The 23,334-nt window shown below is 58.3% G+C and overlaps 2 protein-coding genes across 4 annotated transcripts in view; one reads left to right on the top strand and one right to left on the bottom strand.

The window, feature by feature from the left end:
• The first annotated feature begins 3,773 nt into the window (after positions 1 to 3,773).
• Positions 3,774 to 17,515, top strand: OLFML2B (olfactomedin like 2B). 2 transcript variants are annotated; one of them, XM_014874774.2, is made up of 8 exons: positions 3,774 to 3,948; positions 5,123 to 5,386; positions 8,718 to 8,825; positions 11,728 to 11,898; positions 13,552 to 13,780; positions 14,666 to 15,133; positions 15,536 to 15,712; positions 16,016 to 17,515. In XM_014874774.2, exons 1-8 carry the CDS (start codon positions 3,805 to 3,807, stop codon positions 16,615 to 16,617), a joined length of 2,163 nt encoding a protein of 720 aa, XP_014730260.2. In that variant the 5' UTR covers positions 3,774 to 3,804; the 3' UTR covers positions 16,618 to 17,515. The 2 variants fall into 2 exon arrangements, with proteins under 2 accessions (XP_014730260.2, XP_088026336.1); XM_088170210.1 differs by having other exon boundaries at positions 3,776 to 3,948; positions 14,669 to 15,133.
• A 392-nt stretch (positions 17,516 to 17,907) lies between these two features.
• Positions 17,908 to 23,334, bottom strand: part of ATF6 (activating transcription factor 6) — a 70,769-nt gene continuing 65,342 nt past the window's right edge. For both annotated transcript variants that reach the window (XM_088170211.1, XM_088170212.1), the window contains exon 16: positions 17,908 to 19,962. In XM_088170211.1, coding sequence (XP_088026337.1) covers positions 19,754 to 19,962 — 209 coding nt within the window. In that variant the 3' untranslated portion in view covers positions 17,908 to 19,753. The remainder of the gene's footprint in view (positions 19,963 to 23,334) is intronic.

Raw genomic sequence — 23,334 nt, 5'->3', positions numbered from 1 at the left:
CACTTTCCTCACACTGCAGTAATCTGTCCTGATCTTTGTCATCAGTGTCTGCACAGCTCAGTTTAGTGCAGGCTCTCCTGAACCCAGCTTTAAGCTGCTCTCATGAGCTCTGACAGGTGGAACAGACCTGCCTAGGAAGCCTGGGGCCCATCCCAGCCAGCCAACCCACCTGGCACAGTGCACCTCACCTGGCCTCCTCCTGGTTTCTAAAACCCTTCTTGGAAAGTTCTATTATTACTGGTTTCAGGACATATTTTAAAATACATTTTTTGTTCTGTTTTGTTGTTTTTTTTTTGAGGCAGTGGTGCCTCCTGCTCCATGGACAGCCCTGGAATGGTTTCCGGAGCATGAGCCTGCTCACCCAGGTGTCACTTGACTCACAGACGTCACCAAAAATCTCCCTGCTGAGGTCAGAAGGGAAACCTCTCAAATTGCTGTGCAGCTCAGGGTCACACCACAAGTTTTCCTGCCTGTTAATTCACCCTTGGGATGGATTTCCTCCTGCAGCAGATGGACGTAGAGGGAGCTGCCCTCACCCTGGGCACCTGCAGCAAACCTGCCTGCTGGAGCTGCTGCACAAGGCTCTGCCACTGATTGCTGTGGCCTCCTGCCATCGCAGCCACACGTGGTGCCAGGTGAGTGGCAGCACCTCACACACTCACCCATCTCCCTGGCAGCTGCAGAGGTGCTGCCTCCAGGAGCAGCCCAGGGACGGGGTGACACGTTTGACACGTTCCACCAGCCCCTCTCTGTCTGTGACCCCTGGAAAGCGCAGGGATGGCCTGGAGGATGCAGCATGGGAATGCAAACACCTCCTGCCTGCTGAGGCTTTGGGCTCCCAGCAGGATGTGGTGCTGACACCCAAGGCCATGGGACCAGAAGCCACACGAGCTGAGGCCACAGGGAGATTCTGGGAAGAGCTCCAGCACATCCCAGGAGCTTGCAAGGATCGACCACAGTCTGCAGCTCACCTTGCCCACCTCTGGGCCAGATAATGAGGAAGATGATGAGTCCCATCCACGTGATGCTAGGAATCTTTCAGCTCTTGACCCTAAGTTATCTGACTTTTTGCACTCTGCCCAGGCCCTGCAGAGGCAGGCTGGGGAAAATGGGGTGACAGGGACCTCACACAGCCCAACACAGAGAGGGGCAGGGGGCAGGAACAGCCCCCAGAGCACGGTGTACTGGGCCACCCAGCTGGAAAGCAGCTTGCCAGAGAAAGCCCTGAGGGTGCTGGCAGGGAGCAGGCTGGGCAGGAGCCAGGAACACACCTCGGCAGGGAAGAGGGCGGATGGTGTCCTGGTGCATTAACTGAGGGCTGATAGAAGGCACAGGGAGGATCCTGCCCCGGCAGGAAGGGTTTAAATCGCCGGGAGCTGCGAGGAACCGCAGCCCCGAGCGCCCGGGTGTCCGGGCCGGGCGATGCCGCGCGGGGGAGCTGCGCCCGCACGGACCGGCCGAGATCCGAGCATCCCGCGGGTCCAGCCCTGAACATCCCGCGGGTCCAGCCCCGAGCATCCCGCGGGTCCAGCCCTGAACATCCCGCGGGTCCAGCCCGGAGCATCCCGCGGGTCCAGCCCCGAGCATCCCGCGGGTCCAGCCCTGAACATCCCGCGGGTCCAGCCCTGAACATCCTGCAGGATCCAGCTCAGAGCATCTGTCTTGAGACTGTTAAATTCCCTTTTACCCAGACCCGGTGGTGTTTTATCTTGTTGCACTTTGAAGAGCACGGACTCTGCATCCTTAGGCAGCCCTGGCTTTGCTCAAGCCCCGAATGAGGTCAGGTATGGGGACACTGGGGCCTCCTGCTCTGAGCAAAGTTTGGGCCAGTCTCCACCAGCAAGACAGAAAAGCCAGAACCACACCTTCTTGCTCTGCTGTCCTCCTCGAGCTGTGGATTTGTCTTGGTTTTTTCTTGAAGGAAGAATGTTCAGACTCTGGAGATGAGTGCTCTGAACCCAAAGTGCCTGTCACTTTCTCTCCTTGCCCCCAAAGGATGGGCTTAAACCCATCTTTAACCCAAACTAAATACCACCAGAAATGCTTTCCCTCCCCTTAGAAAGAAATCAGCAAAGGATGTCAGTAACATATGAAATCCTTCCTTTTAGTTTTGAAATACCGTGGTTGATTTGTTTTCCTTATGTTTTTCCAGCCTTTGGAAGTGATCATTGGGGAAAGGCCTGCAGGGTTTCAGGTGCTGTTTGCTGTGGCAGCTCTCCGGGCTGGAGTCACTGCCAGTCCTGGCAGTGCCATGGCTGCACGGGAATCTGGTGCCCTGGGCCAGCTGGGCACGGGCTGGGACTCCAGAGGCGCTGGCCTGGCAGCCCCGGGACAGCCCGTGCTGGCAGATGGGGCAGCTGCCCGCAGGGAAGTTGAGCCATGGAAACAGAAGGGAAGGAGCCAGTGCTCAAGGGACCGATGATCCTTGAGAGAGGCTTTTAGAGATGCCCTCGCCTTCCACTGCTCTCCAGTTGCCAGAGGCTGGCTGTCCTCCCCCCGGCCTCCCTGGCCGCTTCCCCTCCTGCTCTGCCCTGCTCAGCCCCGCTGCAGGGACCCACAGAGCCCTGCCCCCTTCCCACAGGCTTCCCTTCCCGGGGAGGCACAGCGCCATCCCACACGGATCCTGAGGTCAGCGTCCTCGCCATCCCTGTGCCACACGGGATGTTTGCTTTGTGTCTGGCAGCCCCATCCCCGCCGAGCCACCGTGGGAGACACGATGGGACGGAGGAGCTGCAGCTCCCCCGGGGAGGGTGCTGCTCCCAGGGCTGCAGGCACCACATTTGGGGTGGTTTTGGGACAAGCGTGCATTAGGGACTGGGGATGCTTGGCTTGTGCACAGCCTTGCTTCATCACGAGCTTAGGTGGCCTCTTGCGCCACTTGCTGTTCCTGTGACTTCTGCCTGTGACCCGTGGGCACGTTTTTAGGAAAACCTGAGCCTGTGCCATCCCTGGCACACGGTGCTGGCCTGCTCTGGTGTGTTCACAAGGGCACCTCGGGTTTCCCTGTGTGCCTGTGAGGCCCAGCCGCGGCCAGGGCAGGGCAGACACCTCCACAGCAGCAGATGCTGTGCCTGTGCTCTCCCTGGGAACAGCGTGTCCAGAACATTTCCGTTTGGCAGGAGGTGCACGAGGATACAGCACTGCCAGAGCAGTCACTTCCCGAATTTCAGTGAGCACACAGAGGTCTGCGCTCATGGCTGGGAGCCTGTCTTGGAACACACAGCTTGCCTGACCCCAGTGCGGACTGAGACCCGTGCCGTGCCATGGGGATCACCTCCCTGCCACCCAAAGGATGGAGAGCGAGAGCCAGGCTGCTCCTGGAGCTGCAAAAGGAGCCAGACAGGCCGTAGGGACGGCTCTCGGTCCGCCCAGCTGCCTGGCACACGGCAGCGGGGATGCTCAGGCTCTCCTTTGGGGCGGTGGTGGCGGCTCCCTGGAGCAGACCCGTGTCCCGGGGCTCCGCTGCCCGCTCCAGGCGGCGATGCTGCCCGGGCTGCGGCTCCGGGAGCCCCCGGGCAGGTGGGAAGGACCCGGGGCTCGGCCCCGCCCGGGGCTCGTCCCGCCGGGAACGGGAAAGGACCGGCGGAGGAGCTGGGAGGAGCGGAGCTGAGAGGGAGGGAGGACCGGGAGGGTGGGAAGGAGGGAGGACCAGGAGGGAGGGAGGGAAGGAGGACCGGGAGGGTGGGAGGGAAGGAGGAGGAGCGGGGCTGCCCGGGCCGGCCCCCCCCGCCCCGCTCCGCACCTGAGCGAGCAGCGGCGGCTCCGCCGGCCCCGGCCCCGGCCCCGGCCCCTCCTCGCCCGCCCATGGCTCGGCCGCTGCCGCTGCTGCTCTGCCTGGCCGCGCTGGGCGCCGGCTGCCGGGCTGGCACCACCCCCGCCGGCACGGCCGGGCCCTCCGCAGAGCCGCTGCAGGACGAGGCGGACAACCAGGAGAACATCCTCTCGCAGGTACCGCCGGGGCTGCGGGCACTGCTGTGGGGCACCGTGCTGGCTGGGGCTGGGTGATGCTGGGGGTGCTGGGTGATACTGGGTGATTGTTGGGTGATGCTGGGTGCTGCTGGGTGATGCTGGATGATGCTGGGTGATGCTGGGTGCTGCTCAGCGCAGATTCTCGGCGGTGCTGGGGGATGCTGTGCACACTAAGTGATGCTGGGTGTGCATTCTCGGTGATGCTGGATGTACATTCTCGGTGGAGCTGGGTGCACGTTCTCGGTGATGCTGGGTGCTCATTCTTGGGGGAGCTGGGTGCTCATTCTTGGTGATGCTGGGTGTACATTCTCGGTGGAGCTGGGTGTACATTCTCGGTGGAGCTCAGTGATGCTGTGCACTGCAGGAAGTTCATCACCCGGGGCGCGGTGAAATCACTGAAGCCCACCAGGGAGCACCTCACAGACTCCGTCCTATCATTTTCCCCGGGGGGGACTCAGAAAAAGGAGAACTCCTTGGTGGGGCCTCTTTGTGCGCCGAGGGGAGGGATCCAGGCGCTTTCCCTGCCAGTGGGATGCGGTGGAGGCTCCTGTTAGATTTGGCTGATCAGGCAGTGTGTTATTATCTGCCCTCGGAAATGGCTAACGCACAGACTATTGGAAATGTACCGCCAAAGTTATTTTTGTGCCTGGGCTTCCAGAAGCGCTGTCTGCAAAGCTCTGTAAAGGAAATTCCTGGCATTGTATAGAGCTGATCAGAAATACTGCTTCACCACCAGGTTACGCTGCCTATAGGGTGGCTTCCAGCCACTCTTCCAATGTGCCCTTGCCCTGTTGGCCTGTGTTAAACAGTCTTGCTCTGGGTAGCAGGTGGCTTATGGGTGGCTTTTGCGCACAGAGAGCAGAAAAATTTTAAATGCTTTTAAATAAAAGCAGAGTTCTGCACACAGTGGAATAAAAAAAATACCCTGTTGGAAGAAGCCCCTTGTAGGCAGTGATCAGAAAAAAAAAAAAAAGAAAAGCTGTCTAGAAGCTCCTTGGCTGGCAGGTCCTGGAAGAGCCGGCCGGTTTCCTCGAGGCTCGGGGTATCCAGAGTGTCCTTGTCTGGCCCTTGGGCTCTGCGCTGTGGCTGGCGCTGGTGGCTGGCGGTGCAGGCACAGGACAGGAGCTGTGCTCACCTGCTGGCCTGTGCTCAGCTGCTAGGTGACTACGACAAGGTGAAGGCGGTGTCCGAGGGCTCCGACTGCCGCTGCAAATGCCTGGTCAGACCCCTGGGGCGCGGCGCCTGCCAGAGGATTAACGAGGGCGCCTTCAAAGCCGAGGATTTTTACACGGTGGAAACCATCACGTCAGGACCCAGCTGCAAGTGTGCGTGCGTGGCCCCCCCCTCAGCTCTCAACCCCTGCGAGGGCGACTTCAGGCTGCAGAAGCTGCGGGAGGCAGAGAGCAGCGACCTGAAGGTAGGAGAGCAGCTTGAGTCCTGACTCTTTGGGGACAAGGAGCTCTTCTTTCTTAGCTTTTTCTTTCCGAGCTTTCTCTAAAAAAAACACCGCATTTCCCAACCTTTTTTTCCTAAAGCATCTCCTAGTTGCGTGTATATCTGCATGTTTGATATAAAAATCAAGCGCCGCTTAAGGGATTGAGTGGAGCAGCTGCAGAGGATGATTCACTCGATTCATCCCGTGCTGCCTGGGGTCCACCGTGGCTTTCTGTGCTGAGAGCCCAGCCCTGCCCTCTGTCAAGCTCCGAATGTCCCTGGAGGACAGCTCTGCTCCGCTCGGCAGCTGCCAGGTCTTTTTTCTGTTGCAGAGAGGGACTCCCAGGGACCCACGCAAAAAAGCTGTTTTGGCTTCCATGGGCCAAGAGCTGCTGATGCGTCAGCGCGAGGGTGTGATGCACAGCTGGCTGATGGCAGGATGGATTTGTTGTTTTAAACACTGACACTTCTCTACTATTCAGTATTTTATCTCTCTAGTAACATACACCTCTTTTCCAAAAGTGACAGTGTTTGTTTTAAGTACTCCTGACTTTTACTGGGCGCTTCCTTCTGCTGGTGCAGCAGCTGGCAGCAGATCCCATTGGGTTTTCCAGTTTGGTGTCTGTGTAGGGCAGCAGAAAGTGCCAGTTTGGTGCTGGTGTAGGGCAGCAGAAAGTGCCACTGTCTTGGTCCAGCCCGGGCGAGTCCCTGGGGTGGCAGGTTGGGTGCTGGTGGCACTGGTGCCCCTCAATCCCTCTGGATTGGGAAGGCAGGAGGCGTGCAAGGCAGCTGCCATCGAGGCCACCACCACGATGGGCTTGCTGTAATTAATTTGGAGCTGGAGGATGTGTTTCATCTTGTCCAACTGCAGACAGTTAGCAGCTCCTTGTCCAAGCGCCCCTGCAGCTAGGGAAGATAAACAGGCACAGGCAGACAATCCATCATTCCAGGGGAGGAGGAGCCCAGCCTGGAGTCCTTTGGTGGTCCCTCGTCTGAGGAAAAGCCAGCAGGTCCCACGTGGCCTTGGATGAGAATGGTGAGGGGGGAGAGGGGACAGCCCCGAGGTGACAGAGCCACCCCTGTGTCCCAGCAGCTCCCAGCTCCCTCCTTGTCCTCCTCCTGCAGGAGGAGCAGAGTGTGCCTGGCTGCCCCTTGGCTCCAGCTGTGCTTCCCAGCGGGATGTGCTCGCTGCCAGCTGTGGTGTGAAGGGCTGTGTGTCCTCTAGGAACTGGCCCCGGCTCCCCCTCCTTGCGCAAGGACTTGTGGCCAAACTCCACAGCGTTTGTCCAAACACGAGTTTCTGTGTGCCAGGCTCCATCCCTGGGCAGCAGGATTGCTTCCCTGCCAGGCACAGAGCCTTCCTGGGCTGGGCATCCCCGGGAACAGCCCCTTCAGAATCTGGGGAGTAGGAGAGGACACAGCTCCAGTTCTTATGCCACCGATGAGGAGTAGCCCCCACAACTCATCATTGAGCCCTGAGCAGCCCCAGAGGGGTTTTATTCTCTTTGCTGGTCCAGCAAGCATCGCTCTTACCCAGTCCAGCATCAGGAGAGGAACAGGCTCATTTGTATGTTGTGTTTTACCATGATCTGTTGTGCTTTTTATGATCTGGGTACTCCCTGTGTGGGAGAGCCGTGGGAAGGTCCCTCCCTTGGCTGGGCTGGAGGATGAGTCCATGAAGGAATGGTGAGGAAGAGAGGGAAATCCAGGCAGCATGAACATAGCCCTGGGCAACCAAACTCAGTCACATGCCTGCCCTGGGCTTCCCAGCTGATGGTTTCAATCCCATCTATGCCTTTAGTCATGTCCAGTGGGAATTCCTGGGCCATCAGACCAGCAAGAGCCAAAGTGCACAGTGGCTGAAGGGAAGGAAGCAGTGACAGGAACATCAGCGTGGTCTCCAGGGAAAGGTCAGTGTGCTGTTGGCAGGGAGCAGCTTAATCTCGGGTCTATTTTTGTGAAATAGCAGGGACTAGCTTAATCTCAGGTGTATTTTTGTGGAATGGCAGGGACTAGCTTAATCTCAGGTCTGTTTTTGTGGAATGGCAGCACACTCCTGCAGGCACAGAGTGGGTTTTGGGGCTCTTGGTGCAGAGTCAGTGCAGGGACGCTGTGCTCAGGATCGTTTGGAAGGAGGCTGATGCAGTCTGCAACCTTTGTGCACTGATGGAAGTTCTCCAGCCTGGAGGGAAGCTCCTGTCTCCAGTGGCTGTCTGGCAGGCTGTGTGCATTGTATCGGCCGTCTCCATCCAGCTCTCAGTGGAAAGTGGATGCACAGCCATAAAACAGCTCTTGTCTCCTCATGCTGCCATTTTATCTGGCCCAGAAAATCTTTCCTTTGCTGTCAGCTCCGCAGGGAGGCTGCAGAGGCTGGGGTGGAAACTCCGAGTGCTGCCAGCAGTGCTGCCTGTGATTCCCCCATGTTTGTGAAACTCTGCTGACCCGTTTGGAGCTGCTGGGAGAAAATGTCACCACCCTGCAGTAGTTCCTGTGCGCTGAAAGTCTGCTCAGCCATGGGGGCTGTAGAGTCTGCAGCAGCACGCTGGACACGTGGGGATGTTTGGGGACACAGGGGACCAGGGGGAGGTGGCCCAGGAGCCCTTCCCAGTGGCCATGCCGTGCTCAGCACTGTCCTCTGTGCACAAGAAACTGCACCAAATGCAGAACAAGGGCACCCCAGGAACGCTGACCAAAGGCTGAGGCTGGGCACAACACAGGCACAGGGGTGACTTAAATGCAGGGTTTCTGTGAAATGCAGGACAGGGCAGCATCCCTCTGATAAAATTGTTCTTCAGACAGGCAACTGTTGCCAGGCTTGCACCCAATTTCTATTTCTTCACTCTTGCAATTTGAGAGTACTTTAAAACTTTTTAACAAGTTTCTTCTTGTTCCAGGAAAAAGAGCACAGGATGGCAAGAACTCAGAGTCTGATCTCAAACTGAGCTGCCTTTTTCTTGTTGCCTCTTTTGCTGGCAGTCACATCACTGGTGGAGTAGTTAAGCCTTTGGGCTTGTGGGAGAGCCTGCCTGGAGCTGGCAAAGAGAGCAGCATTTTACCTTGCTCTGCTGCTGATCCCCAGCACCCAAAATGTGCTCAGAGCCCTGAGGCTCCGTGGAGGTTCCAGTGCTGCTCTGCGTGCCGTGCTCTGACCAGGGCAGCAGGGCTGTGTGAGGGAAAACCTGCTTTTTAATCCAAATTCTTGCACTCAGATGGGTGCATCACCCTTGAATTTTTGGCTGAAAGGAAAAGGAAGCTCATGGGGGTGCGTGACAGCGAGTGCTGGTGCCTGACTGTGCTGTCCCCTTGCCTTGCAGCTCTCCTCCATCGTCGAGATGCTGGAAAGTGCCTTCTATGGCTTGGACCTTCTGAAGCTGCACTCGGTCACCACCAAGCTGGTGGGTCGGGTGGAGAAGCTCGAGCAGGTGAGTCCTGCCCTCCTTCAGTGTCCTTGTCCTCGGTGGGAGCTGCCTCCAGCCCAGCTCCTGCTCCCTTTGGTGCATTCACGGCCTGGGAAGAAATGTTCATTAACTATTTGGCTGAAACTAAGCCAGACCAGACCTGGATGTCTGAACCAGCCCACAGACAGTGCCCAGTGCATCCCCACCCCATCAGCCTCACCTGACCCTCTCCAGCTCTCCCAGTCCCTCCCTCTCCACTGGGATCAGGATCCCAGCTGTGGCCTCACCAGGAGCAGCATCCCCTTTGGGTCAGTTTTTCCTCTTCTCAGGTTTCCTTGTGTGCTGGTGTGATGGTTGCCCTCAACCAGGAGCTTTTGAGCTGTTTGATGTGGGGTGAGAGGTTCGGGGCTGGTGCTGGGGTGCACTCAGCAGGACTGTGGGGAGCCAAGAGCTCAGATTCCTGACGGACCAAGTTACGTCTTGGCCCGTGTTAAAACAGAGCAGAACCCTCAACCTTCCATTTTATTTTGGAGCAGACTTCCAGCGAAATAATTTTCACTTCCACACAGTTTAATATTTCTTTGGCTAGCACAGAGTGGGGTTTGCAGTTCAGGCTGTGCTCAGCTATGGAGTGACAGGTTGCCAGATTAAATACTGGAGTTTTCTCCCGTGGTCTGTATCTGGGATGGTAATTCCACGTTCCTGTCGGGGTGGAGCAGTCCTGTTCACCTCTAGCCAGGAGCTGAGAGGCCATGATTGATACAGCCAAAATTCCATTTATGAAGTGTTTTGGGAAGGCACAGTGTGCTCCATCCTGGGGTTGGGAAGGAGACAGCTGAGGGGAGCACACCTGCCTGGGGGGCTCTGGGTTTCCAAGCATGGAAATTCACCCAAAAGGGGTTTTGAGGTCTGAAAATAACAAAGCACCAATGTTCCCTTTGCAATCCCACCCTCTCCCGGTGGCTCAGTGTGCTCTTTGGTCATTTCTTGGCTTTGCCATTATTTCAGGGGGGTTTGTCACTGCACTCTGCCCCAGTACCAAGGTGGCCCTGCCTGCCAGCCAGTTTCTGCAGGGGGATCAGAGCCAGCAGTGCTGGTGGCACATTGGGGTGACCTTTGCAGCCTGGTCACTCTGCTCACAGCCCATCACAGGAGGCAGATGGGCAGGAAGCTCCTGGGGCTGGAGGAGTTTGGCTGAGATGGAGCTGTAGAGGTGTAGCAGCAGGGAATTCACAGGGGTCTCTAATTTCCCAGAAGGGGGGCTGCAGGATCATCTAAAAGCAGCTGAAGCTGCCTGCAGGCACTTGGGCAGGATGGAGACAGACAGGAGAGGCTGAGTTAGGAGGAGATTGCCCTTGCTGGGGGCAGAGCCCAGCTGATGGAGCAGCAGGTGTGAAATGCCTCCTGCTGCTGGATAACACGGGAATTCCGAATTCCTGCAGAGGGGATGTGGAGGAGGATCACCCTGCACCAGCTGTGGGGTCTGACAACAGCTGAGACACTGAGCTGGAGCCTGGCATGGCTTCAAAGCATGGCCCTCCCAGGCAGGAGTGCTTCTGGCAGCAGCTGAGCAGCCTCAGGGCACCATCACAGCCAGGCTTTGGTGCTCTGAGCAGCCTCAGGGCACCATCTCAGCCAGGCTTTGGTGCTCTGAGCAGCCTCAGGGCACCATCACAGCCAGGCTTTGGTGCTGCCTCTCTGCTCAAGGGGACACAAATGTGGTCCCCAGGCAGGTCAGGAGCCAAACATTACACAGGAGAAGTGGTGAGGGCATGAGGCTGCTGGACTCAGCCGTCCTCTCCAGAGGAGGATGGTGTTGAGAGCTGCTCCTGGGAGAGCATCAGGAGTTCCATTTTCCTCTGCTTGCTGCAGCAAAATGTTTGCTGGAGAATCCCTGTGCCAGTGGGCTCGGCCCCAAAGTGTCCTGCTAAATTTGGGACTTAGGATTTTGGGTAAAGGCTGGGAATTCAATGCCCGTGGAGGGGGCTGGGGGGTTAACCCCTCTGTTTTTGCAGAGGCTCGAAGGTTTCATGAGTTCTTTCCAGTACAACGAGGTGTTTTAGACCCGTGGTGTTGGTAGAGGGAAGGAGCCCCTGATTTTTGGTCCATGGAGTGCCTTGTCTGGTGAGGCAGCTCCTCTGCTCTGTCCCCAGCCCACAGCTGTCACATCAGCTGGCAATGCTGAGGTCACAGATGGAGGTCACGGCGGGTTTTAGGAGAAATTAATGGCAGGACAGATTGAAAATGAGGGATCAGGGTGCCTGTGCTGAAGTGCTGTGACTGATGTGCCACCTATCCAAAGCAGCTGCTGCTGTTTGAGGTGCAGGAGCCCAAGGAGAGATGAGCAGAGCCTGCAACCATCCCTTGGGCACGGGGTGTGGGGGAATGAGAAGGGAGAAGGGTTTTTCCTGCTGCAGGAGTTGCAGCCAGCCCCAGCTCCCTGCTGGTCACAGGACAGCTCTCTGAGGGTCACTGGCTCCTGTCCTGTCCCCAGAGTCTCAGATTCTGTGGGAGCAGAGGGTGCTGGGGGGGAGCAGTCCCTGAGTGCAGGCACTGTGTGGCCAGGCCAGGAAAATTTAAAATTTTAAAAAAATTTTTATAAATTTAAAAAATACAAGATAAACTTGCTGCCACAGGCCAAGGACACCAGGCTGGCTTAAGGTATTTGAGCTTGTCTTTTCCTTCTGTGAGCTGGTGAGTGTGGCTGAGGGTGGGGGTGGAAGAGCCTCAGGGCCACTCTCCCACCCCATGGGAACCTGCAGCAAAGAGTGGATCTGGGATCTGCACACCAGGGATGGGGTTCCTGGATCCCACTGGGGCCAGGAGCATCTTCTCAGCAGCTGGAGAATGCCCAGCTGTGAGCCCAGGATGCACAGAACATCCCTGGTGGTTCAGTGGGGTAAAGTCTCCTCTCTTGCTTCTCCAGGGCATGTCCAGGAACCTGACACAGGACAGCCAGCGGGCAGGGGCCAGCGGGGAGGATGCCCTGCAGGATGGCCCTGGCAGGGAAAACTGCTCCAGGCTCCTCCCCAGCAGCCTGGCCGACATCGAGAGCTCCCTGCAGAGGGATGCTGAGGCTGCCTACGCTCACCCAGAGGTACAGCAAAGTGTCACTGCTGCTGCTGGGGCAGCCCCGCGGTGTCCCCTGGACGTGGCACTGCCCCGGGGTGGGTTTGTGGTCCCCGCTGTTGGTGCTCCTCCTGCTCCAAGCCGTGTGTCCCTGCAGAGCCCAGCCTCTGCTGGGATGGGATGTGGGTGGGAGCAGAGGGAAGCTGCTCCCCCTTCCCACGGGGCTCTTGGTTTCGGGGTCAGCGGTGGCAGAGCTGCTTGGAAAGCTGATGTCATTGTGGGGCCGGCTGGGAAGCACAGCCTCTGATTAAAGGGCTTGGGGCTCGCTGCAGGGACAGCCTGTCGCCTCCCTCCCTCCCTGCCAGACCATCACCAGCCCCCCTGCTCTGGTTCTGGCACCCAGCACCAGACTAGGGGTCCCCATGGGGACATGCCAGCAGTTTCTGTGCAGCCCCACAAGGATGTGAGTGGGATGTTTTGGGAAAACCTCTGTCCACGGTGTCCTGGGGTTCTTGCTGCTCCATCTGATCCCTGCCAGGCGGCTCCTGGAGCATCCTGCCCGCAGCCCAGTGACCCTGGGCAGGGCACAGGCGGTGTCTGGCTGGGGGGAACAGCAAGGGCAGCATTTCCAGCTCAAACAGGGGTGCTCAGTTCCTGAGGATGGATGGCAGGAGCCTGTGCTTGCCCCCCATCCACTCTGCAGATCCTGTGTGGGGACAGGGATGGGCTCCCACAGGTGCTTTGTGTGTCAGCGGGCAGAGAAATGGCACTGGGAAATGGCACTGGGAAATGGCCCCACTGTGCTGTGCCAGTGTTCACTGCCCAGGCAGAGCCATGTCCACGTAGAGCCATGCCTAGTCAGGGGTGCCTGGTTGTGCCCAGGTAGAGCCGTGCCCAGGTAGAACTGTGCCCAGGTAGAACTGTGCCCAGGTAGAACTGTGCCCAGGTAGAGCCGTGCCCAGTCAGGGGTGCCCGGCCGTGCCCCTGCCCCACTCCCTGCTCCCACCCCTGGGCTGGGCAGCTGCTCCCTGCTGGAGCAGAGCCAGCCCTGGCCAGGCAGGGGAGCGGAGCGTGGGGCTTTTATTACCCCGAGTGACCTCATTTCCCAATATTCCCCTTTTCTCGCTGCTAATTGCAGCAGGGCCCATCTTCTCAGCCAAATGGGCACGGCTTCAACCCTGGGGCTGGCTTTCCCATTTTCTTTAATGAGATGGAATCCTCCAGACCTGGGCTGTGGCAGCTGCTCCCTGTCCCGGGGGGTTCCTGGTCCCTGCCTGGGAGGGTCCCACTCGTGCTGGGAAGGTGCCCTCGGCCTCTGTGCCGGGTGAGAGCTCAGTGCACATTGCACACTCTGCACAGCAGCTGCTGGGGCCAGCCCCTGGCTGCCAGGGAAGTGACCCTGCTCCTCCTGCCTGCCCTGCATCCCACAGCTCCCATTCTGGAGCCCTGAGCCCCAGAACTGCGGGGTGGCACCAAGGATGTGCAGGAGCAGCGCTGGTCTGCCACCCTGCTGTCTCCTGGAGGGATTCCCATGGCAGAATGGACCGATGGAGACCCTGAGGAAGGAGGGAGGGGGCTCAGATCCCCCTGCCCAGGCTGGGGCTGTGCAGCCTGACCTGCCCTGTGGCCAAAACATGGCACTTCTGGCCCAGCTGGTGACAACCTCCTGCGTCTCTTCCAGGGAAAATACGAAGAAAGATTCCTGAAGGATGAAACCATCTCCCAGCAGATCAACTCGGTGGAGTCCCTGCCGGAGCTGCACCTCTCCCAGGAGGACAAGAAGCCCGAGCAGCTCCTGCAGAGGAAGCTGGGGGTGAGGAGCCGGCCTCCTTCCAAGCCCACCATCGTCCGGGGGGTCACCTACTACAAAGCCCAGTCCCCCGAGTCGGAGAACGACATCGAGGAGACACGTGAGTCGGGTCTGCAGCCATGCTGGGCATGCAAAGCCAGTGCCTCATCCCCTGGGAATGTGTGGGAGCAGCAGGGGGAGGTGGGACAGCTGGAGCCTCACGCTGTGCAGCCTTTGAGCTGCGTTTGTGGGGCATGTGGCATTGTTATTCCATGGAAAATCCCTGGTAGCTGAGGAAATCGCTCACTGCTTTGCTTCAAAACACCCAGCATCAACACCTTTCCAGAAGTAAATGGAGGTTTATGAAATATTATGCTCGTGCTTCAAATCTGCCTGCCACAGACAAATCTGCACAACTGGAGGGTTGAGCAGTGTTTGCTGTGCTGGGAGGCAGCTCGGAGCTGGGAGCAGGGACGGAGCCCTCAGGGACCAGCAGGGCGGGCAGCAGGGCACAAGGACAAAGGGACCAGCAGGGTGGGCAGCAGGGCACAAGGACAAAGGGACCAGCAGGGCGGGCAGCAGGGCACAAGGCAATGCCCTCTCTGCAGACTGCCCTGGCCCTGGGGGTTTGTGAGCTCCTGGAGATGAGGAGGAGCAAGGGGTGCCCCTGCTGGCTGGGGAGCCCCAGAGATGCCCTGGCTGAGGCACCTGCTGTGGCACCCTGGGTTAGGTGAGTGGGATCAGGGTGTGAGTGCAGCTGGGTGTCCATCCTGCCCAGTCTCTGGAGGTGAGGGCAGAATGGATCTCCATCAGCTCCAGCCTGGCATGAGTGGTGGATGTCACTCAGCCTTGGCATGGGCACTGTCGGCCTCTGCAGGGACATGGGGAGGGCACACGGGTGGGTTTGGTCCCAGGCAGCCTGCAGAGATGGGCAGGGAGCAGCTGGAGGGGCTGTGGGGGCTCACTCCCCTGGCTGTGGGGCTGACCCCTGTGCTGTGTTTGGCAGCAGATGAGCTGTTCAGTGGGGACAACACGGTGGACCTGCTGATAGAGGACCAGCTCCTGAGGCCCAGCAGCAGGGCAGGAGAGCCCATGAGGAAACCCTCCCCAGTGGGGTGGCCACCCACCCCTGGCAGTGCTCCCACCACCGTGCCAGCTGCTGTGACAGCCACAGTGTCCCTGTCCCCTGCCACGCCACACCCCAGCACTGTGAGCCAGCTGGCCACTGCCCCGGAGTCTGTGACTGCCCCGGCTGGGCTGGCAGAGGAGGGCACCCCACAGCTACCCACAGCCTTGGCCAGCACAGTGGTGGCCACAACCACGGAGGACTTGCCCACGGCCACCCCCGCTGGAGGCTGGAGTGACACGGAGAGCAGCCCAGGAGCTTGGGTGCAGGCAAACACCCCCATGACACCGGTCAGCCCTGCCACCCCAAAGGAGGGCCTGGAGGAGGAGGACATCAGGAACATCATTGGTGAGTGCCTGCAGGTCTCCAGCTCTGTGAGGGGGGTGGCTCATGCCCTGGGTTTGTCACAGCTGGGAGGTGTCACAGAGGTGGCAGCTGGACAGTGCTTCACTGAGGTGCCAGGTTCAGTTATTAACTCTGGAACCTGCTGAAGTCTCCTGCCACCTTTTGGGGCTGGGCTGGGCAGAGCAAAAAGAGCCGGGACCTGAGACAGGCAGCAGCCTCAGCTGGGGCAGGGACATGGCTGAGGCTGGGGGGAGATGTTTGTGGGGTGTGGCCAGTCCTGCTGCACCAGGGCCGAGGTGGCAGGGGCACCTGCTGGGTGAGCAAGGGACTGGAGGGGGCTGGTGGCTCCAGGGACAGTGTGGCCACCCTGGCTCTGGGCTCAGAAGCCTTTCCCTGCCCACGCAGGGCGCTGCAAGGACACGCTGTCCACCATCTCGGGGCCCACCACCCAGAACACCTACGGGCGCAACGAGGGAGCCTGGATGAAGGATCCCCTGGCGCGGGAGGAGCGGATCTATGTCACCAACTACTACTATGGCAACACCCTGGTGGAGTTCAGGAACCTTGACAACTTCAAGCAAGGTGGGTTTGCAACATCTCTGGTACCATGCCAGCCACCACTCAGCTGGTCCAAGTGGCATCCTCATTCCTGGGGATGCTGCATCTTGGGGGGGGATGATCTCTCTTGGGTGTGGGGGGTACAGAGTGTGGGCCAGCTCAGGCTGTGGCTGGTGGTCTCGGGTTTTAGGGGATACAGGGTGTGGGCCAGCTCAAGCTGTGGCTGGTGGCCAGGGAGGGAGGGCAGGCAGAGCTGGGGGCAGGGGATGCTGCTGGCATGGCCACAGCACAGCGAGGTGTCACAGCCAGGTGTGTCTACCCCTGCAGGTCGCTGGAGCAACTCCTACAAGCTGCCCTACAGCTGGATCGGGACAGGGCACGTGGTGTACAACGGCTCCTTCTACTACAACCGCGCCTTCACTCGCAACATCATCAAGTACGACCTGCGGCAGCGCTACGTGGCCGCCTGGGCCATGCTGCACGACGTGGCCTACGAGGAGGCCACCCCGTGGCGCTGGCGAGGCCACTCGGACGTGGACTTTGCCGTGGACGAGAACGGCCTGTGGGTCATCTACCCGGCCATCAGCTACGAGGGCTCCGGCCAGGAGGTGATTGTGCTGAGCAAGCTCAACGCCGCCGACCTCAGCACGCAGAAGGAGACCACGTGGAGGACGGGGCTGCGCAAGAACCTCTACGGGAACTGCTTCGTCATCTGCGGGGTCCTGTACGCCGTGGACAGCTACAACAAGAGGAACGCCAACATCTCCTACGCCTTCGACACGCACACCAACACGCAGATCATCCCCCGGCTGCTCTTCGAGAACGAGTACGCCTACACCACGCAGATAGACTATAACCCCAAGGACCGCCTGCTCTACGCCTGGGACAATGGCCACCAAGTCACCTACCATGTCATCTTTGCCTACTGAGACCCCCCCACCACAGTGGGGCACTGCAAGCCAGGGGCCACCAGCACCTTTTATTATTATTATTTTTATTGTTATTATTGTTATTTTGTACAAATCGAAGAGTAAATGATGGGTTTTGTTTCGAGCTGGTTTTTTATGGCGGATTGTAGATCGATCCCCAGGCCAGAACCACCCCGTTCGTCTTTGCTGTATCCTTGCTTCTGATTTTCCTTCCCAGGGGAAGGAGAGGTTCTCCTTAGGAAGGGCAGGCCCGGCTCTCCTGCCCAGGGAAGAGGAGGACAGAGGATCCTCCTGCTGATGTTTTCGGCTAAAGATGATCAGCAAGCCACCCTGAAGCAGTGCAAAGCTGCACACACCGGGTCCCAGCGGGATGCTGCCTGTCCTGCTGGAGGAGCTGCACGTCCCGTGGGAATGTCCCACCTCTCAGGACCACCTGCCCAGCTGATGGCCAGCAGGCCCCTTGGACACCCTGCTGTACAACGGGGCTGCGAGCTCAGCTCCAGCAGCCCCTGGTGCTGGTACTGATGCCCAGGACTGTCCCCTCCAGCCGGGGCTCTGCTCCCTGCGGGCAGCTCTGGGGGCTGGGCACGGCCCTGCCCTGACTCACGCCTGGAGGGAGCCGCTGACAGGAGGGGCATGCTGTAAATAGGTGTAGATGGCTTTTGTTTGTTCATTTTGTAACCCAAAGTAGTCCCCCTTGGCATTTGCTGGGCGCTGGGCAGCCTGGACAGGGGCTGGCACAGCCCTCCCTGTGCCGCTCCATCTCCTCCATCCCCTCTCACTCCCATCCTGCTCCTGGACCATCAGGATCCCTCACAGAGGCACCGCCCTTGCCCTCCTGCCCACCAGCATCTTGTATTTACCTGCTGTCAGTAATAAAGGATCCAGTACCTTCGCAGCTCTTCGGGGCATTCTTTGGCTCTGGCTCAGCCTCTGGGAGCATGAAAAGGCACAGGGCTGTTTTGGGTGGGTTTTGGTCGGTCTGGGGAGAATCAGCTTACACACCAGGTGGGGACACACCCCAGATGGCTTTAGGCTGCTTGGGACTGGCACTGGGGCAGGGGGACAAGGCCACGTCCAGCCCTCATGGGCTCCTCTGCAGGCTCTGGGTGAGCAGCTCGTGTAGGGTGCCCCGTCCCCAGCAGCAGGAGGGGGACAGGGTGGATATGCCATGGGCAGTGCCAACACTGTGCCAAGCAGAGCCACACTGCAGCCCAAGAGCGGGCAGACCTGGCAGCTGTTCCAGTCATTTGCCCAAGGAAAACGGTACTAACAAGCACAATAATAAAGTTATTAGTAATAAATAAAAGAAGGATTTTATTGCCTTCAGTACTATGGACACAGAGAACAGAATTACACAGGATGAGAGATGCTCTCCACCACCAGAGCCCAGGGGTGCTGGCTGAGGATGTGGTGCTGCAGCAGTCCCGAGCCCCCAGCCCTTCCCAAGGTGCCAGGCTGTGCCAAGCCCAGTGCCCTCCCCAGCCCCCTGGCAGCAAACTCCCCCAGAGCAGCCAGCAGCCCCTGCCCACGGCTGCAGGGAGCCGTGTGTCTCTGCCTGGGGCACTGCTGGGGTTTTCACTCCTGCCTGTTGTGAGCTGGCCCACAGTCAGGTGGGGCTGGGCCAGGAAAATGAACTGGTGTGAGCAGAGCCAAGCCCGGCTCCTTCCCAGCAGGGACGGGGACGTGGCAAAGGGCATAGCTCTTGGTGGTGTTGCAAGGCACATTCTTCACAGGGGTGTACTGCTCCTCATCCTCCTCCTCCTCACTGCCCCTGGAGCTCTTTTTGTCTTGCTGTGGCATTGACCTTCATTTCCTAACAGCCACACACATACACCAATAATAATACTACTAATTAATAATTAAAAACCCCACATGAGCCAGTTAGCACTCAGACCATGAAGGCAGCTGGCTGGCAAGCTGGAGCTCATCATCTTCTCTGTGAACTGCACAGGGGAGAAAAAAATAATGTAACAACATGCTGAAGTCATTATGCAAGGCTGTCATTATGCTCCGGTGCGCTGCAGCTCCTGAGCCCAGCTCTGGGGCCTGGGGCTCGGCTGAGAGATGTGGGATCAGTGGCAGAGCTCACAGACACTCTGGGATGGCAGCAGTTGGCTCAGCCAGTGTTTGGGGTAAAGGGGCCATTCCCCAGTGCCCGGCGGGTGGCTGTCAGTGCTGGCAGGACAGGGAGAGAGTGGGGCTGTGTGTGACCTGTGTGTGGCTTCAGGAGAAGGTGCTTGTGGCTGTGTCCCACGGAACTGAAGCAGCCCCTCTGCCCCAGCAGGGCCAGTGCTGCTCCATGGGCTGCTGTTAGCAGTGAAGAGTATTAAATAGCACGCACAAAAAACCCACGCAAACAAAAACCAGGAAGAAAACAAAACAAACAAACTCAAAAAACCCAAACTTTACAAATGCATCTGCTGCATGAAATCACTTCCTTTGGGCCAAGCCTTTTGTGCAGCCCTGTGGGCTGGGGAAGGCAGCAGCAGGACCCTGGAGAGCCAGGCAGGTGCGGGGTGGGCAGTGCCTCAGTGGCAGCCCAGCCCCGGGGCACTGGGGCTGTTCTGCCTGTAGTGCTTTAGGGGTGAGTGGGGGGTCCCAGCACCCTCCTGGGGGGCTGGGCTACCCCACCACTGCTGCATGCCAGGGCTTCCTGCTGAGGGAGGCTGTGCAGGCAGGATTTGGGCAGGGAATGGTGTGGACTGGGGCTGCCTGGTGAGGCCCAGCACCTGCAGCTGGGCACAGCCTCCTCCTGCTGCCCAGGCACACTGCAGGGTGTGACCCCAAGTGTGGGCGTCTGCTGCCACGTCTCTGGCTCATCAGCCCACCTCTGGCAGCCCAACAGGGACAAAAATGCAGAACAACCCCAGTTCTGGACAGTGCAGAAGTGGCAGGGATGGCCCCTGTCCCCCACGCTGTGTGGGGTCCCCAGGACTGTCCCTGGCCAGGAGCCAGCTGAGCTGCACAATCCCGGGCAGGATGGGGCCGCTGGGTAGGGTCAGGCCCAGCAATGGGCTCAAGGGGACTGTCCCTGCTGTGCCCACGGGCCAGGAGCCCCAGGAGTGCCAGGGAAGGGCTCAGGCTGGCAGCAGGACCTGCTGCATGCCGGCTGCTCCCTGTGCTGTCCCAGGAGCTACTGCAGGGACTTGACAATGGCCCTGAGGGCGTGGGGGGTCTCTGGGACCGAGGGGGACGAGCTGTAGAAGGGGTGGCTGTGATTCCTGCGCTGCTCCCGCAGGTAGGGAGGGACAGATGAGCTCTTGATGTGCAGGATCCTGGTGTCCATCACCTCGCAGTCAATCTGCATCATCACCTCGTAGTCCTGCCCATTGATCACGTTCTCTGCAAAAGGAAGGATAAAAAAGAACAGGTCAGAGGTAGCCCTGCAAGCTAGGCATCCAACAGCACTAGAGGCAGAGCTCCCAGGACCTTATTTTTAGTGTGGAGCAGGAGCTGCAGTGGGGGAACTCCCTTTCTGCAGCTGCACACATGGAGCTCCAGCTCACACAGCAGAGCCCCAGACTGCTCGTGACACCTCAAAGAGCCCAGGGCACACTTAGCATGTGCAGTCACACCTCGAAATTGATGTCTTTTATTTCCCCTTCTTCATCTGCACATAATTACCGACTGAGTTTGCACTGTGTAACATTTATTGCAGAACTGCTGATCTTGAGCCACTAAAGCATGGGAGTGATTGAGGATAAGGTTTATTTAAGAAAGCTGAATGTTTCACTTTCTGTAACACTCCTGACACTGAGGATCTTGAGGAATTTCTTCACCAGTTTATTAATTAAAAAAAGCTAAAATGTGATCTCTCAAAAGAATTAACTGTGCCTCGTTCCCACATGGCTGTTGTACATGAGTTATGTGGTGACACTGGGCAAAGCCACTCCCCTGGCAGACCCCTGCACACAGCAAGAGCCTGGCCAGCACACAAGACCCCAGTGCAGCCCCAGGCCCCATCTGCAGCCACAGGAGCTGCTGGGCTTGCAGACTGTGCACATGGCTAGCATCTGCTGCCTGCATTGAAAGGTGGGAGACTATCCCTGCATAGACAGCGTGCCCAGGAATGCAAGAGCCCAGATCGGATTTCCAGGCACGACCAATCCCTTCAGAGTCAGGAGTCTGCCACTGGCAGGGTTTCCTTTCTGTGTGAGGAGGATGGAAGATCACCTAATGGAAAGCGTATGGACTGCAGGAATGCAATATACATTACTAATTTTTACTGTTTTCCTTGATTAACTCTGACTCTGGATGACAGCTGACAACCGTGGCCGGACCCTCTTGTACCCCACAGCACCTGCAGAAGCCATCAGATCAACAGTGTCTGCTACAGTAATGAAAAGCAGCAGCAAACCCTTGCTAAGGGGGCTGAGAGCCTGCAAGGGAAATCAAAGCTCCCACCTGCAAGAAATGGAATGGAAAAAGCTCTGTATGTGCCACTGAGGGACTGAAGCCAGGAGCAGCTGTGCAAGTCCTTGTGCCACTGACCCAAGCCCCTGAGAAGCCCCTGATCCCTCCTGGGTGCTGCACTGCTGCTGAAGCCCTGCCATGTGCCCATCCCTGCAGGTCATCCTTTCTCTGTGCCTCTGGATGTGCTCTTGGCTCCCACCCCACAGGCTCAGGACAGTCAGCAGAGGGGCTGGGCTGCCTGTGCCACTCGGGAGAGGGGGCTGGGAAGGGCAGCAGAGGGGCACGAGGGGCACAGAGCCTGGAGCCAGCAAATGGGCACAGATGGGCTCCCTGTGACCCAGCAAGCTGGAAACAGCTCCTCAGCTCTCATGTTGCAGTTGACAGGACCCCTGTGAAAACTGCTCCAAAGCCACAAGTGGGTGAGTGGGATGGGATGGGATGGGATGGGATGGGATGGGATGGTGGCCAGGGCCAGGAAAAAGTCCTGGTAATGCAGAGCTTCCCTGACTACCCACAGCAGCCAGCACAGAGGGCTGTCATTAGGGTCTGGACATTGCACAAGACAGAGGAGAAGAGCAATCCCAAGGGCTGCCCAGGCAAAGGCAGGGAGCTGAGCTGTGTGGGTGGCACTGGGGAAGCAGCCCAGCCCATTCTGGCCAGCTGGGATCCCAGCCCCTCTGTGCTGACACAGCTCCCTCACAGCAGAGTGTGCCAGGATAAAGTAAAACCACAGCTCTGCTAGCCCATGGCAAGAGAGGCTGTGTGTTCTGAGCCCACCACAGCAGAGAGAGCTGGAGGAGGCTCAGGATGAGCCTCTCTGGCCAGCAGGCACACAGGGTGTGCCCACCCCCCCACAGGTATTCACAGAAAGTACCCAAATCCTGCCCTCAGCCTGTGAGCTAGCCCAGGAGTTACAGTCAGGTTTGAAGGTGGCATCTGATTCTTTCCCTTTTTGGGGTAAGGCACTGAACTGCTGCAGAAAGCCTCTGCAAAGGCTTTGATCTCACTTTGAGCAGGGGGAATGGCTCAATGTCCACCACAGGCATTTCCAGCAGCCTTTCTCATTAGCATTAGCTCCAAACCAACCTAGAAGAGGAGGTGGGATGTTCCCCAAAGACAGCTTGGTGCTGCTGCCAGGCACCTGGACCAGCTTTGTTGTAAGGAGGGGTCTGGAAGTGTGGCAGCCCTGGGACACTCAGCCCAGGGAGGGGCTGGAGCTCTGGAACACCCATGTGATGGTCTCAGCACAATGACAGCAAACGTGAGCCGAGTGCAGCTGGCACAATCCCTGCTTGGGAAGACTGGCTCACTGTCATTGTAAGAAATGATTGCACACGGCTCCATCCTGAGCTCCAGGCCGTTAAATGCTTCAGGATCTGGATGAGGAATAGACAGCATACTTGGAAGATTTCTGGAAGATGCTAAACTGGGGAGATTCCAACCACCTTGGAGTGGCTAGATTGGATGAGACTGCAGTTTTGATAAAAGAGAGAAGCTGTCCAAAATCTTCAGAATGCATTTCAACCACGGCCAGAGCTGGAAAACATGAGTGAAAATGGGGCTGGGCAGAAGTGCTACAGAAAAACCTTGAGGACTGCAGAGGATCACTGTGGGTAAGCCAGCAGAATGACAGGACTAGAAACAACAGCTCAACTGCAAAGGAAATATATTTAACTCTGACCGAGTTTCTGAAGAGAATGAAATACAAGCCCTGGATGAAAGTACCTTGGGGAGATGAGAGCATCTCCACGGCGAAGAGTTTTTAAGGCAAGGCTGGAGGAGCAGCTGCCCATCAAGCCCTTGGGTACAGAGCTCCACAAACACTTGCATTTGCTCCTGGTCCCCCTGGCCCTGCCCTTTGTGAGCTCCAAGTGCCTGCTCATGACCAGAGCTGTGCTCTGCACCTTCCCTGCACCTGGAGCTGTAGGTCTTCCATGGTCTGATCTGATTCTCAGAACAAGCAAATGATTTTGCCTGGTGATTCCTGTCTCAGATCCTTCCAACCCAGCCTTGTCAGGCTTTCTCTCCTTCCCCTCCCATGCAGTACCAACACCTGGAAGCACCAGAGGGGCACAGGGTGGATGTCCAGAGGGGCTGTGCCCAGCCCTGAGCTCACCAGCTGCGTGTGGCTGATCCCTGGAGGGGTCAGTGTGTGTAGGCAGTGCTCAGGCAGCCTGCAGTGCCCTGCCTGAGCACACAGCCACCAGCCCTGCAGCCAGGCACAGGTAGCAGGGTGTCTGTGAAGCAGAGCTGACAGCCCCAGGCTGCTGCCTGGAAGGTCAGTGTGTGTTACACAGGCTG

The sequence above is a fragment of the Sturnus vulgaris genome, chromosome 9, assembly GCF_052056855.1.
Source record: "Sturnus vulgaris isolate bStuVul1 chromosome 9, bStuVul1.hap1, whole genome shotgun sequence".
Lineage (NCBI taxonomy): Eukaryota > Metazoa > Chordata > Aves > Passeriformes > Sturnidae > Sturnus > Sturnus vulgaris.
Note: the sequence above shows the minus strand (reverse complement) of the source record. Positions and strands in the feature narration are given on the sequence as shown.

Coding starts and splice junctions, on each gene's coding strand:
- OLFML2B (XM_014874774.2), top strand. CDS start 3,805: ATGGCTCGGCCGCTGCCGCTGCTGCTCTGCCTGGCCGCGCTGGGCGCC. Junction 8,826..11,727: donor GGGTGGAGAAGCTCGAGCAG/GTGAGTCCTGCC, acceptor TTGCTTCTCCAG/GGCATGTCCAGGAACCTGAC. Junction 13,781..14,665: donor GAACGACATCGAGGAGACAC/GTGAGTCGGGTC, acceptor TGTGTTTGGCAG/CAGATGAGCTGTTCAGTGGG.